Here is a 16,182-nt window from a genome sequence, read left to right as displayed (position 1 = left end):
TACATGGATGTCACTGTAGTAACTTTTCTTTGTTCCTTTCTCCCCCTTCTTGCTACACTTCCTTTTAAAAAAAAAATGAGTCTGGGGTGTGGGTTTCTTCCATCGAGTTTGTTAATTCTGTTCAGTAATTGGTCAACAGGACATGTGATGTCCCACCCTGGTGCACATTTACTGCAATCTGGAATCTGTCTGAGAACTGGTGAAGCTGGTGAAAATGAAGGCAGGCAGACTTCAGAATCAGCTGAGATTAGTATTCAAATCTGTGACTGATTTGAGAGTATAATAGCTTCACTGATTAGAGTTGCTGCGCTGTCAAAAGATTTTAACATTTGTAGGATCACTGATATTTTTATATATGGCTTGAATTCTAAAAAAATTCTTATAGTGAATAAAATAGTTTGTCAAAGACAACAGCGTCTCTTCACGAATTATAGTTTTAAAGTTGTCTGCTTAACAACTAGTAAGATGTGACATTAAGATAGGCCCTCTTTTGTACATACAGACACATTTATACATATATTTAATAAAAGATGATTAGAGCAATACATAATATTCTAAATAATATATTGTTAATGCTATTGTTATGTGATATCAAATACGTCAAGTTATTAATTACTCTAAATAGATCAATTGAAGTGTTCACAAAGGAATGTGGAAAGTTTTGAAAAAAACTCAAGTAACTGGGGGTGCATCATTACCACATTTGTATAATAAACTAATCAGATCAACCAGAAAAAAGATGGATGGTGAAACTATATCTTAAGTCTGCTTTTATCGAAGGTAATATTAAAAAAGCAGAATGTGGGGTGAGGAGTGGAATCGACAGGCAGCTGGGACATATTGGGCTGTTTCAGCTGTGGTCTTGCTTTCAACACATAACCCTGGTTTTTCTTTCTCTCCTCTCTTTCCCATTGTAATCTGTTACAGGGCCTATTCCTCAGTCCATGTTCATCTATTCTCATTTCTCAATAATACAACTTTGGTGGATTGCCTTCAAGGCAACATTTTCATTCATCTCACTACAACATCGTAGGAACCAGTGCATCCCATGGAATATTTAATTATTGCAGATGTTACTTATACGTAGGAATACAAGTGCTATCACTAAGCCACTAATGTAAAATATATTATTTATGAGACAAATTTATTTTTCATTATTGAATCTGACCATTTGACAGGAAAATAAAACTGATACAAGAATTTGTCCCATTAATAATCTTATCAATATATATATATATATATATAGAGAGAGAGAGAGAGAGAGAGAGAGAGGTACTAAATATCCGTTTCTCCCTATCATTAATTTTTTACCCCATGCTGATATCTTATTTTAAAATACTGTCCATCCAATCTTTCATTTACAATATCAAAACAATAACACCATCAATGCCAGACATCTTGAAAAATATTAGTATATTGCCAATATGAAATACCACATATTCTAAATGTCAACATTTTGCATATTAATAGCAGTATAAAATGATAATCTGTCAAATAATATTCTGCCAAAAGATTAAATTGATGGTAAGGGTTGGACAATGCAGCAATTACATAATCCAGTGAATTCTGGCTGACCATTGACTTTATCTTATGCTTTAAGAAATGGAGGCTACTGAGTCCATTCTTTTTTAGTAGTAATGAATTGAAATTTGGTAAAATTAAACCAGGGTGGGAAAGCAAAATTGGGTAAGGTGCATAATGGATGGTCAGTTCACTACTAGCTGTTTTGCACTCCCGCCAAAGTGGAGTTTAACCCATATTTTCTTTAATCCAGCCACAGAGAGCACTCAACTCAAGGAGACTGAAGAAAGCAATGAATCCCTAAAGCCCAAGTTACAAACAAGGACACAGAAATATATGTTGCATTCAAAATGCACCAAATATATAACCTTTTTGGAGCCATAGAAATGACAAGCATCCTTATCTGTCAGTAAACAAGCTGCTTACAACAACCACAATATTAATCCAAAAGTACAATACTGCTGGAAATCTGAAATAAGGACCAGTGAATGCTGGAAATGCCCAGCAGGTCTGGCAGCCACTATGGGGGGAAAAACAGAATTAATGTTTTAGGTCATGATTCAGAAAACCTACAGGGGGAGGCTACAGACAGGAACTTTGTAGAAGGTTGCAAGAGGGGGGAAAGTTCTGATGAAAGCTCATGACCTGAAATAAGGGGATTAGAGCAGGTGGAAAATAGAAAAACAGGGATCACAAACCCATCATGCTGAGTACACTCCCAGCGCCATTTTTATGCCCATGTATTTTGTGGTGCATGAGTGTCCCACCATGCAGAGGCAGACCACTTCATTAACATATTTAAATCAGACCCCCACAGCTGCTACATGGCTTTCCCAAGCCTTGGGAAAACCAGTCATGAAAGAGAGGTGGGAGTTGCCAGCTCCATAAGGCATTTCACAGCATTCCTATGGGCTGAAGAGCAGACGTGCTCTGCCGAGATCACTCAAGGAAGATTTTGGCCTCCCATCTGCCAATCGCAGCCTCTCTTTCTCCATCATGACCACCTGACTATGGCCTTTTCCTGTTGTTTTTCTGGACCAGCAGCTGGTTAACCTGTCCATTTGACCAGCTGCTGAATAGGAAATGGAAGTTAAGCAAAATTTTCTAATCCTTCTGCCATAACTTCAGCTTGCCCCTATAATCTTCACAGAACTGTGGTTCACAGTGGTCCAGAGGAATGGCAAGGTTCTTCAGGTACTCTTGCTCTAGGGTGCCCAATAATTGCAGCCAAAAGTAAAATGAAATGGGTTTGGACAGAGTAGATAGAGAGATCTGCTCCCATTGGTGGAAGGGTAGGTAAGCAGAGGACATAGATTCAAGGTGAATAGCAAAAGAACACAAGGAAAAACATTTTTCCAGGTGGAGTGGAGACCTTTGGGTTTCTGCACTTTTACCTCTTCTTGTGCCCTTTTGTATGTTAACGGTACCGGTGTGGGGAACAGCAACAACTTGTATTTATTCAGCATCTTTAACATCATAAAATATCCCATGATGCTTTACAGTAACAAACAAAATATGACAAGAGTCACGTAAGGAGATATCAGGGCTGATGACCAAAAACTTACTCAAAGAGGTAGGTTTTAAGGAGTGTCTTAAAGGAAGAAAGTGAGGTGAAGAGGTATAATATAATAATATTTAGTATTAGTACAATTTTCCACGATTATTATATTTTATCCCTGACAGAAAATATAGCTACATATGTCTTCCTCTGCTAAAAAGCATTATGCTCTTTAATGGCATTATTCATGGAAGAATTATTAGCTTCAACAAGCTCCCAACAATGTCTAGATCGACTGAGAGAACTCAATAAAGACTATATAAATCAGATACATTGAATAAAATGGACGAACCATGAATTAAACAATTTCATAATGAAATGCTTATTACCATGTGTTTTACTGTCAGGATTTTCATCCCGTCAAAGGATTATCTTATTGGTACTAACTGAACTTAATGGAATTAATAAAAAGGTTAGGCTTATTTTGTTAAAAAAAACAGATAGCTCAACTTGAAACTATAGACGTAGGAGCAGAAGTAGGCCTTCACGTTTGGTCCACCATTCAATGAGATCATGGCTGATCTGATAATCCCGAACTCCACTTTCCTGCCTTTTCCTCACCCTTGATTCCCTTACTGATTAAAATTCTGTCTATCTCCAAGCCTCTACAGCTCTCTGTGGTAAAGAATTCCACAGATTGACTGTTCTCTGAGAGAAGAAATTCCCCCTCCTCTCTGTTTTAAATGGGTGCCCCCTTACTCTGAGATTATGCCCTCTGGTCCTAGACTCTCACACAAGGGGAAACAACCACTCAGCCCCTGTCAAGCCCCCCTAAGAATCTTATATGTTTCAATAAGGTTGCCTCTCATTCTTCTAAGCTCCAATGAGTACAGGCCCAACCTACTCAACCACTCCTCATAAGAAAATCCCTCCATCCCCGGGATCAACCTAATGAACCTTCTCTGGGCTGCCTCCAACACCAGTACATCTTTCCTTAGATAAGGGGATCAAAACTGTGCACAGTATTCTAGGTGTGGTCTAACTGGTGCCTTTTATAATTTCAGCACGACTTCCCCACTTTTATACTCCATTCTTTTTGAAATAAAGACCAACATTCCATTTGCCTTCTATATTACCTGTTGAACTTGGACGCTATCTTCTTGGGATTCATACATGAGGACCCTCAAATCCCTCTGTGCTGTAGCTTTCTTCAGTCTTTCTCCATTTAAATAATATTCAGCTCCTCTATTCTTCCTGGCAAAGTGCTTAACCTCACACATTCCCCCATTATATTCCATCTGCGACGTTTTTTCCCATTCACTTAACCTGTCTATATCCCTCTGTAGACTCTTTGTGTCATCGTCGCCACTTGCCTTCCCACCTATTTTTGTGTCATCCGAAAACTTGGTGATAGTACATTCATTTCCCTCATCCAACTCATTAATATATATTGTAAATAATTGTGGCCCCAGCACTGATCTCTGTGGCACTTCACTAGTTACAGGTTTCCATCCTGAAAATGCCCCCGTATACTCCTGCTCCATTTTACAGTAATTCTAATCTTTTGTTAAAACACAACTAAAAATCCAGAAATCTACCTTCATTTTGCTCTGGTAAGTGTCCTGAAAAATCTAGGTATGCACCAAGTCAACAAGATTCACCTCACAGGTAGATCTCTGCATCCCCAACACTCTCACCAAGCTGTTTGTTCCTGCTGTACTACTAGATACACGTCTGATGGTGCACAATAATGTAGGAGTCATCAAACATGAAAAGGTAAATGGCTGTCAGTTAATAAAGTTGGAGAAGAGCAACCATTCACCAAAAGCCCTTGAAACAGTTATTAAAAAGCATAATCAAGTACTAAAGAATAGGAAATTCAGGAGAAACTTATTTACCTAGAGTGTGGTTAAAATGTGGAACTCTGTACCACTAGGAATAGTTGAGGCAACAAACATATATACATTCAAGGGGAAGCTAGATAAGCACATGAGTGAGATAAGAATAGAAGGGTATGCCAGTAGGGTTAGATGAAGAGAGATGTGAAGAAGCTTGTGTATAGCAGAAACACCCGCATGGACCTGTTAGACTGAACAGTCTGTTTATCTGCTGTACATTCTGTATACTTCTACACAACTGCATTATTAAGGCATCTTTCAGATGAGCTGTTAGAATGAGGTCCCATCTATTCTCTCAGATCGACAGAAAAGATCCTATGGCATTATTTCAAAGATTAGGGGCCAGAGCATCATACAGTCATTTATGGCACAGAAGGAGACCATTTGGCCCATCAAGTCTGTGTCGACTCCCTGCAGAGCAATCTAGTCAGTCCCAGTGCCCCACACAATCCTGGTGGACCTGCAAGTTTATTTAACCTCAAGTGCCCATCCAATTTCCTTTTGAAATCACTGATTGTTTCCGTTTCCACCACCCTCATGAGCAGCGAGTCCCAGGTCGTTACCACTCACTGCGTAAAAAATTTCTTTCTGATATTCCCCCAGATCTCTTGCCCAAAACTTTAATCTGTGTCCCTTAGTCCTTTTACCATCAACTAATGGGAAGAATGTTTCCTCATCATACCTTATCTAAACCTGTCATAATCTTGTACATCTCTATCAAATCTCCCCTCACTCTTCGTTGTTATAAAAAGAACAACCCCAGCCTTTCTAACCTAATGTTGCAATGAACCCCACCTCTGCCTTGGTCCCCCTCCCCCACCATTACCCCATCTCTGGAACCATCCTGGTAAATCTCCTCTGCTCCCTCTCAAGGACCTTTATATTTTTGCTAAAGTAGGGTGACCAGAACTGGATGCAATACTCTAGCTGGGTCTCAACAGAGCTTTATAAAGGTACAGCATTACTTCCCTGCTTCTGTATTCAATGTAGCTATTTATGAAACCCAGGATCCCATATGCTTTGCTAACCATTCTCTCAATGGCCCACAATTTCGGAATTCCCCAGCACCATATTGGAGGGGTACCCCAAAGATGTGCATGGGAATCTCCTTCAGAAGTTTACAGTAAGGTTTGCACAACAATTGTCCAGAAGTGCAAATTTCCCCTGAGCAATTGCCCTGCAGTGGGAGCCATCCAAAATTGTGATTAAAATTGCAAACTTCAGAAGGTTCTGACTGGGTTACACCAATAGTTACCCAGAAAAAGTTAGAAGGATTAAAACCACTTCTAACTTCTTGGTAACTATTGTACAGATTACACTTCCCACGTGACTCCCGGTCCCCCAGGGGTCTTCCCCCACCCCCTGACTACCTCACACCCCCAACTCCCCAGGGGATTCTTCTTCTCCCCCCCACCCCCCGCACTGCCAGGCCTGACACTCACCCTGCCGCACCTCAGGCCCAATTCAACCCAAGTCCCAACCCTGCCTGCCCCAAGGCCCAACACCCTTTGCCACACCCCGAAGCCAGACCCGACAAAGCCCAACACCTCCCCTGAGGCCTGACCCCTTCTCCCCCAAACCCACAACAAGGCCCAACAACCATCCTCCCACCCCCAGAGGCCGGACACCCTCCGTTCACCCACACCCTCAGGCCTGTACCGACCTGACTCAAATTAAGGCCTGACCCCTGACTTCTAACCCCCAACCTCCTACCTGACCTCCCAGCACCCCGTCCAACCTCCCCCCCTGACTTCTTCCCCAATCTTGCACCACCCCCTCTGACCTCCCCCACTGTGGCCCCCCCCGAACTCTAACCCCTGACCTATGACCCCCCTGACCACCAATCCCCCCCAGAACTCAGATCTTTCCACAGACCTCCAGTCTTCACCCCGACCTCTGATCCCTCCCTGACCTCTGATTCCCCCCAAGACCTCTGATCCTCCTGCACCTCCCCCCCACCACCCCACCCCGCCAAATCCTATCCATTTACCTTCCCCCTGGCCTGTCAAGAACCTTTAAGTTTCAATGGACTTTTAAACTTACCTGGTTTCCAGCAGCTAGTGCCGTAAAAATAGGGCTGTGGCCTCCTTCACTCAGACTCTCCTAGATTTCAACACTAGGCCCCAGGGACGCACTGCACTGCCTGGATCTTGCCCCACCTGAGTCAGAAGGTCAGTCGAGATAGGATCGAAGAACATTAAGGTAAGAAATCGGGCACGGAGTGGCAATCTGACGTTGATTGCCAGTCTGAGGATGTTCAGTCCCAAATAGGGCCATAACTTCCGACTAGCGTCGGAAAGAGATGGCCCGCAGAAATTCGAAGAAATAAATACATACTTACGTGCTCTTGAAAATTACGCTGCCACTTCCTATCACTGGAGCTGTTTGGGGCCTGCATCAGAAAACTCCTCGCAGGCCCCAGCAAATGCAACTCTGGCAGATTCAAGGAGGCCATGCCCCCTTTTTTAAAGGGCCCAGTGAAGTTGACAGGCCAGGGAGAAGGTAAGTGTCTAAGGTGAGTGGATAGGATTTGGGTGGTGTAGGGGGATCAGAGAGCGGGGGTTCAGAGGTCGGGGGTGAGGTGTTGAGGAGTGGGGTTTGGAGGTTGGGTAGGTGGGGAGTGTGGGACAACCAGAGGTCAAGTGGGTGTCGGAGGTCAGCAAGTGGCTAGGTTGGGCCCGTAGGGGTGATCGGAGGTTTGGGAGTGGTGCAGGCCCACAGAGAGTTGGGGTGGAATCCTTGTGGGGGCTCAGGAGTGTGGGGGAAATACAGTGGGAGGGGTTGGGGGCATGGGTGGAGGGCCATGGGCGTCAGTGATTCCCCAGTGCATCTTTGGGGTACCCCCAAATCCAGTGCTTGGAGGTTATAGCCCATTGAATCACAGTACAGTTACATAACGGAAGACCATTCAGCCCATTGTGCTGGTCCTCTGTACAAGCAATTCACCTAGTGTCACTCCCCCACCTTCTTCCCATAGCCTTGCACACTCTTCCTTTCCAGATAACAATCCAAATTCCTCTTGAATGCTTCAATTGAACCTGCCTCCACCACACTCTCATGCAGCACATTCCAGATTCTAATCACTTGCTGAGTGAAAAAAAGGTTTTCATCGTGTGGACATCACTTCTTCTGCCAATTGCCTTAAATCTGTACCTTCTGCTTCTTGATCCTTTTGCCAATGGGAACAGTTTCTCTTTCTCTATTCTGACCAGATCCCTCGCAATTTTGAATGCCTCTATCAAATCTCCTTTCAATCTTCTTTTCTCCAAGGAAAACTTTTATTAGATTGTTAGAGGTTTAATTTTTTTCACAATGATTTTAAAATAATTCCCATTGCTACTGCATAGCTCATGAGAACTGTGCATAGTGGATATTGGGTGAGTGACTATGGAAGATACACGGGGGTCATGGAGGTGGTATGAGGATCTGAGGGGCCATGGGGATAGATGGGAGTGAGTGAGGGCTGAGGGAGCATAGAAGTGACATGGGTGATCTGAGGGGGCATGGGTGGCATGGGGGCGAGTGATGGTGAGGTTTAGGGGGGATTTAAGCAATGGTGTAAGCTGCGCTGCTGTGTTGGACGACCAAGCAGACCCTCTAACTGGTCTACTTCTGCATCCACACACTCTGGCACTTGGTCATGGCTTTAAAAATGCCCTGTGTACCCAACCCCTGCATGAAATGACAAAAATCCAGGGCAAAGTCGCACATAGGTCGGGTGTGCATTTTGGAATGCGCAGAAGTGCGCAGGTGTTGTTTCCTGAGCCCACATGAAAATCCAGTCCCTTGTGCACAAATCACAGAACGTTAACATGCAGGTACAGCAAACAGTTCAGAAGGTAAATGGTATGTTACCCTTTGGTATGAGGGGTTCGGAGTCAAATCATAGAATGATTACAGCACAGGAGGCCCTTCATCCCACCAAGTCCATGTTACCCCTTTGAAGAGCAACTCAACTAGCCCCCTGCCCTTTCACTGTAACCCTGCAAATCTTATCTCTTCAGGTGCTTATTGAATTCTATTCTGAAAGCAACAATTGAATCTGCCTCCTCCATGGCTTCAGAGAGTGCATTTCAGGCCCTAACCACTCAATGGGTAAAAAAAGATTTTCCTCATGTTGCCTTTGATGCCAGTCAGCCAAACTTCCATTAATGGGAACAGTTTCTTTCTATCTTCCCTTCATGATTTTGAAAACCACTAACAAATCTCTCAAATTTCTCTCCCCAAAGGAGAACAATCCCAGTTTCTCCAATCTTTCCAATTTACCGAAGTCCCTCATCCCTGGAGCCATTCTCGTAAATCTTTTCTGCACCCTCTCTCCTTCCTAAAGTGCCGTGCCCAGCATTGGACACAATACTCTAGTTGAGGCAGAACTCGTGTTTTATAAAGGTTCATTTGCTTTTGTACTCTATGCCTCTACTTATAAAGCCTAGGGTCCCATATGCTATTTTAACCACTTTCTCAATCTGCCCAGCCACATTCAACAATTTGTGCACAGATATCTCCAAGTGTCTATGTTTTTCATCCCTTTTAGCATTGTACCCTTTAGTTTATTTTGCCTCACCTCATTCTTCCTTCCAAAATGTACTGCTTCACAGTTCTTTCCATTAAATTTCATTTGCCATCAATTGGTCACCCAGGGCATATCAGAATGAGGGACTGTTCCCCACACAGTGCAGGCCACTGGCCCACATTCAGCCTGATGGTGGGGTTCAGAAGCCTGTAGGGAAAATCCTGCCCACTGTTTCCCCTGGCTGAAGAGTCTAGAGCTAGTCTCACAATAAGGGGTCAGCTATTTAGGACTAAGGTGATGAGAAATTTCTTGAGTTGTGAGTCATTGGAAATCTCTATCCAGAGGGCTAAGGATGATCAGTCCATGTATATTTAAGACTGAGATTGATAGATTTTTGGGTAGTAAAGGGAATTATAGGGTATGGGTTTAGGGCAGGAAAGTGGAATTAATACAGATTCAGCCATGATCTTAATGAATGGTGAGCATGCTCAAGGTGCCATGTGGCCCAACCTGCTAATTCTTATCCTTTTGTGACATACGTCACATAATGTTGAATGGTAAAGACAATGTCAAACAGGCATATTTAAACTGAGTATAAAGATATGGATCCAAAATTATGCAGCTTCAAGTGGGGCAAGAAGGAATTTTCAACCCAGAAAGTAATAAATGTATAGAACAGAATCTAACTTAAAACAATTAATTTTCTTTTGTACGTCAGGACTTTGTGGAAGTCAGATGCACTGACCTCTGTGGGAGTTGCCTGGGAAATTTGAACTTCCAGTGGGCAATCCCCTGCTCCACGGGACACTCTGCAAAAGTATCCGACTCTGAGTTAGGGTCAAAGACTTCGGACAGTTCTGCAGTACTTACCTGAATAGTTACCCTGCAAACGTTGGACAGAAAAATCCTAGTCAAACGCCTGGGTAACTACAGAGCTAAACCACCAATCACTCATACTGACCACCCCAACTTCTCCCTTGCTGCCCCCCACACCCCGACACCCGACTACTGTCCCTGGCCTCTTCACCACACCCTGACCTGACCCAGCAACCCCCCCAAGCCACCTACCCACCTCACCCACCTACCACCCCAGCCACAACTGGACCTACCTACCATCTTACCCACCTACCATGTCACTTGCCTGCCACCCTACCTATTCACTCATTCATCCATTCACTAACGTTCACACTGGACATTTAAGCTTACCTTATTGCAGCTAGTGCAGTAAGAAGGGGGCATGTTTTGCCTTCCCCAAACTCTATAGCGCTGTGATGGAGTTCAACATGGGAATGTATGCTCTGAATTTCTGAAGAAGCCAGGCTCAGAAGAGCCGGCCAGAAATGGGGAGGACTGCCAGAGCATTGAAAGGTTCAAGCGGAGCGGCAATCCAACTATGATTGCCGCTTCATGGAAGATCCGGGTCAATGTTTCCTGTGTCTGGAAACTCTGAATGTCATCTGTGGAATGCAACTTGTCAGGACTGACATGTTGTTTCTAATAGTAGACTGACATCCTGCAGTCTTGGTTTACTATTTAGCGGGTTGGGAAAAGATTGAGAGATTTTTCTTCTTGGAAGTTTTGCTCATGGTTATTTATGATACTCAGGAGATTAAAGAAGTCAGATAGAGTTCAAGAGAGTAGAAATGGTGCTCTGTTTGTTAATGGGAATAGACTTGATATGCTAAACATTTCATTTTGTTCCAATCTTTATGTTGTTGTTATAATAGATATATTCTCTGCTCCTTCAGCACAATTGTTGGTAATAAAGAGCAGGAGTGAAATTCCATTGAATGACTTGGGAATTGAAGCTGCACAAAAGGATTTCTTTCTCCTGTGATTTCTCTCGATCCAAATTGATGTCTTGAGTGTATGTCAAAGTGTTGGTGCATCGCTTGATTGTTGTTCAGATCATAAAGGACTTTGTTTGTCCCCAAACAATCATGGTGAGTTTTCATAGTAATAATGGATCATAAATAAATTAGTCTTTACAGCTCATGTGACATGAATATTTGTTCCCACCCCCAGATTCCCTGGATCCTGTCTCCACTCCATGGCTCTCATATTTATGGGGAGGTAGGGTAGGAGGAGGGGGCGGAGCAGCTCCTAGTGGCTGGGAAACCCGGAAGTTCTGCTTAATTAGATGGCAGGCCCTTCTTTAAATCTTTTGACTCTGTTGATCGAGTGGCTGGCTGACTACCAGGTGGGGAGGCCTTGAGCAATGAGGAGGGAGGACATGAGAAAGTGGGGCTGAGTGAATGGTCATAGATTGGTCAGTGAGGGGGGGGGCCGTGGAATGATTTTTGGGGAGGATTGCGGATAGACTGGAGGGGCAAAAGTGATCTGGTGGGAATGTGTGAATAGATTGTGAGATGAGAGGGTCGCTATTAGATCGAGGGTGATTGGACAGGTATGGGGTAGCAGGGCAATGGTGGATAGATGGATATGTCGAATGGGGCTGGAGAGGTCAGGGTGAGTAGAAGTGTGTTGGATTGGGATTGGGCGCAGCAACATTGGGAGGAGGTGGTGCACAGATTTTGTGGGGAGTGTTGTGAATAGATCAGTCGGGGGTGGGGTTTATAGATCATTTGGAGAAGTTGGAGAGAGGCTGGAGAAATGGGGGTGGTCCATGCATAGACCATCGGAGTGATTGTAGTGAGGTGGGGGGGGGGGGTTGCATGTTAGATAGACTGGAGTGGACAGTCGAGAGACCGGAGGGATAATGGAGAGATATGATTTATGGTGAAATCAGGAGGAGACTGGAGACATCAGTGGGCCTAATTGTGGGGTTCCAATCACATGGAGTGGAAAGCAGATTTGCTTGGGAGGGGTGCTGAGGTGGCTGGGGTGGCGGGGGAAAGCACTCCTGCTCCTCCCAGCATACTAATAGTGTTAGAAAGGCATTTAACTATCGTGTCTGGCCATTCTCATCTTCCTTCAGCTGCTGGGTTTGCCAAGCCCCATGGGAAACCCTATCCACAGCAATTAAATTTAAATAGAGCTAAACCTGGAGGCTTGCAGCCTCATTAAAATATTTGAATGATGGACCCACCTCTGGTTAGTTGCCTTCCCCAACCCACCTCCATTAAAACCAGAAGCGGGTGCATTGGAGGTGAGGTGATGTTAGGTTTCCTATTTTTGAAAATAAGCACCCCCTTGTCCCTGTCCTGCCCGTGCTGGGGAATTAAGATTCCCTCACATGTGTGACTGCTTAAAAATGGATAATGTAATTATCACAGGCAGCTTGAAGGATGACCATCAAAACACAACAGTGTGAGACAACTGCTTCACAGTTTCATTATTTAAACAGGTAGCTATATCAGTCATGAGAATACTTGCTGAGTAACACTCACTCTTAGAATATTTCTTTGACATTAATATAATTAGGCAAGTAATCAGAATCGATTGCAATAATGTGAATAGTAAGCATGACCATTACTTACCAGTCTCTGCTGTGGTGAAATCCAGGAGTTTATACTGATAAGCTATTCCCACTTTAGTTTCTACTTGTGGTCGCTTAAGTGTTGAGTAGATTTTGCCTGGACTGTTTTCATCAGGCTTTTCCAGCTTTGGTAGGCCACAACCCATTTTGACAGATGCTAATTCAAAATAGAAAAGCACAGAAAGTGATCGGATCGACAGCTGAGCAGCAATAAATGACACCTTCAGATTCCTCTGGGAAATTTAATAAATCTTAATCAAATAAATGAATCACAAACAGGATGAATTATATTCATCAAAGATGTCAAATTCAGTTTATTCAATAGATTTTGTCCTTAGCAACACAGCTGCAGTCGTAGAAATATTTAGCAGCATTAACAATGCAACCTCTCAGTTGCAAGAGGTTTTCCACATTAGGTTTTCCCTGTTGTTAATCTCTATAATGTTTTACTGCACTTCACTAATTCAGGGCTAAAATGGTTATAATTTCTTATACTGTATCTAATAAATGACGATATTATTTGGCACACAACTACTTACTATCTGATGTTTTAACATAGAATTCTTTTATTGACCAGTCCTCTTAATTTGCAAAACTCAAAGTTAATCTTTACTGATTTATGTGTTCTATCTCCTTGTCCTTTATATAATTGCTAATCTGTAAATGCCTAACAGCTAATTCTGTAAAAAGATAAAGTATAACTGCAAGTGCTGGCAATGTGGAACAATAACAAAAAGTACTAGAGATTCCTACCCAAGATGTTAATTATCTTTCTATTCAGATGCTGTCATTTCCAGCATTTTCTATTTTCGTTGGCAATAGAAATTCCTAGGCCTGAATTTTACCTTTGGTTGACACACACGATTGACAGGCCCGGGAGCAGTTGGGAAATGGGCCCCCACCATAATCGGCCCCCGACCACGATTTCACAATGGCTGGCCAATTAATGGATGTAAAGTTGCTTGGGCCACAAAAAAAATCGGAGACAATTGCACTGTTAATGAGCTTAATTAACCTCTTAATTGTCGGCGGGCGCATTTCCAACTTTTGCATGCACCCGCCGAGCAAAATATTGCACAAGTGCCCGATGCCTCAGGACTCCCGCCTGACATCTTCTCATGTGATTTTACACCTGATCGAGTCGGACACGCACCCATCTGCGGGACATAAAATTCTGCTCCTAGTTGACAAAAACAGGGCTGGTAGAATTAAATGTGACTGGAATAAATACTAATTTGGTTGTGATAAAACTGGGACAGTAAGCCTATGCTCATCTAAGAGCCAAATAAGCAGACAGTGCTTTAACTCTGAGAGGACAGCAGTGCCATTTATGGGTCATATTAATGAGAACTGTAGACTCTGATTTATGCATGAAACCCTTTTAATAAATGTATAATTCCATACACTTCTCAATTTTATTTTAGAATTCTTCAAAAAATCATTTTAAGTTTAAAGGAATAGAATACCTGCTTTTTTGACTGTTGTGAAGCAGCAGTTAGTGCTGAACAGTTGACTCAAACCAGGATAGAATGCAACACCTTATAATTGGAGAATCGTTTGGCCAGAAACATCTAAGAACATAAGAAGTGGGAGCAGAGTTAGACCTTTCGGCCCCTCAAGCCTCCACTGCCATTTGATAAGATCATGGCTGATCCTCAAACACAACTCCATTTCCTGTCCAATCCCCATATCCCTTGGTTCCCTTAGTGCCTGTATTCAACAATCTATCTCAGCCTTGAATATACTCAATGGCTGAGCATCCACAGCCTGCAAGGGTAAAGAATTCCAAAGATCTACAACCCTTTTCGGGAAGAAATTTCTCATCAACACAGTACAAAACACCCTTATACTGAGGTTATGGGTTGGATTATATGTCGAGGGTGGATTCCCCGCAGCCCAGTGTAGACACTGGGGGCAAGCCAGCCTCTACTAGGCCAGATCGCCTCATTTTGTTTTTTCAGCCGATGGGCCTTTTATTATGAGGTAAGACTTCCGCCCACATACAGGAGGAAATCTTACCTCATAGACCTAACCGGAGACTGGCAGTTCTGAAGTACCCATAGCGCCACCAGAGGCAGTGGCCACTGTCGGTACTGCACTGAGGACATTGAGGTGTTCAGCGATGAACTGAACATTCAAGTAAGTCTGGGAGCTTGCTGGGGCCAGGCTGGCATGCTCCAGCAAGAGGGGTGGGTTGGTCATGTCAGACAGGGCAGGGGAGAGGATGGACGTAGGAAGGAAAAATTGGGAGGGGGGTCCTCTGATTGGCACCGAGAGGAGGGATCCCTCCCGCCTTTCACTAACCTGCAGCGTCAAAACTGTTGGGCTGCAGGTTGGGCTCAGGCCTTTTTCACCAGCCTGCTGTGGCAGTTTTCACCACAATGATAAGAGGCTGCACAAAGATGACCTGGATTCTCTTAAGCTTAGAAGGTTGAAAATTTATCTAATCAAGGTGTTTAAAATGAAAACAGTATTCAATATAGAGGAATTATTTCCTCTGATGAGACACTCCAGAACAAGGGCACAGAATCTTAGGGGAGAATCTTCTCCCCATCGGGGGGGGGTTGGGCTGAAGCGGGCAAGTGTGCAGCCGATCGCCACCCGCAATCGGCGCACCGCCATTTTGCATGGGCGGGCCAATCAAGATCCGCTCAGCTTTACGCGCACCTGGAATTGCTGAGCTCTCCCTGTGCGGGCAGGGGGAGGAGGGAGAGTTGGGGCCTGCACTCTTTCCTGCATGAGCTGGGACATGTCAATGAACTTTAATAAAAAATTTTATTTGATTTATAAACCCTTCATGAAACCTCATCCCATCCGTGGATGAGGTTTCATGATAAATGCAAAGGCTGCCTGGGCTCTTTGCCTGCCCACCAATCTAAAGGTTGGACAGGCAGCTCAATTAATTATTTTAATTAGTTTTTAAATGGATTTAACAGACTTTTGACAGTTCAGCAGGTGCGCAGACGATTCTGCTGCGCGCCCGCCGAACTGAGGATCAGAGTGACGTGCGGTGACGTCATAACGCATGCCCGATGTCACTGTGCATCATTTTATGTGTTGGCAAGCGGAGCCCACCCCCCTGGCCAACCCGAACATTCTGCCCTTAAAGTCATTCAGGAGTAAAATCAGACAGGAATTTTACACACAGAGGATGGTGGAAATCTGGAATCCTCTCCCCCTAAAAATAGCTGTGGCTGATGGTCAATTAAAATTCTTAAAACTGATATTGATAGTTTTTGTTAGGTAAGAGCATCAAGAGTTATGGAGCAAAGACAAGTAATAGATTTGAGGCACAGTGACAGATCAGCAACCG

The 16,182-nt window shown here is 43.7% G+C and overlaps 1 protein-coding gene across 6 annotated transcripts in view; it reads right to left on the bottom strand.

Moving 5' to 3' along the window:
• The window catches only part of LOC121276545 (raftlin-like), a 138,346-nt gene that overhangs the window by 119,806 nt on the left and 2,358 nt on the right, over window positions 1–16,182 (bottom strand). For 4 of the 6 annotated variants that reach the window (XM_041185094.1, XM_041185091.1, XM_041185090.1 and 1 more), the window contains one exon: window positions 12,871–13,026. In XM_041185094.1, the coding sequence (XP_041041028.1) occupies window positions 12,871–13,026 (156 nt within the window). Of the gene's footprint in view, window positions 1–12,870; window positions 13,027–14,335; window positions 14,441–16,182 lie in introns of all 6 variants that reach the window. The other 2 variants (XM_041185093.1, XM_041185092.1) reach the window with 1 other exon arrangement.

Source organism: Carcharodon carcharias, chromosome 3, assembly GCF_017639515.1.
Source record: "Carcharodon carcharias isolate sCarCar2 chromosome 3, sCarCar2.pri, whole genome shotgun sequence".
In the NCBI taxonomy this organism is placed as follows: domain Eukaryota; kingdom Metazoa; phylum Chordata; class Chondrichthyes; order Lamniformes; family Lamnidae; genus Carcharodon; species Carcharodon carcharias.
Note: the sequence above shows the minus strand (reverse complement) of the source record. Positions and strands in the feature narration are given on the sequence as shown.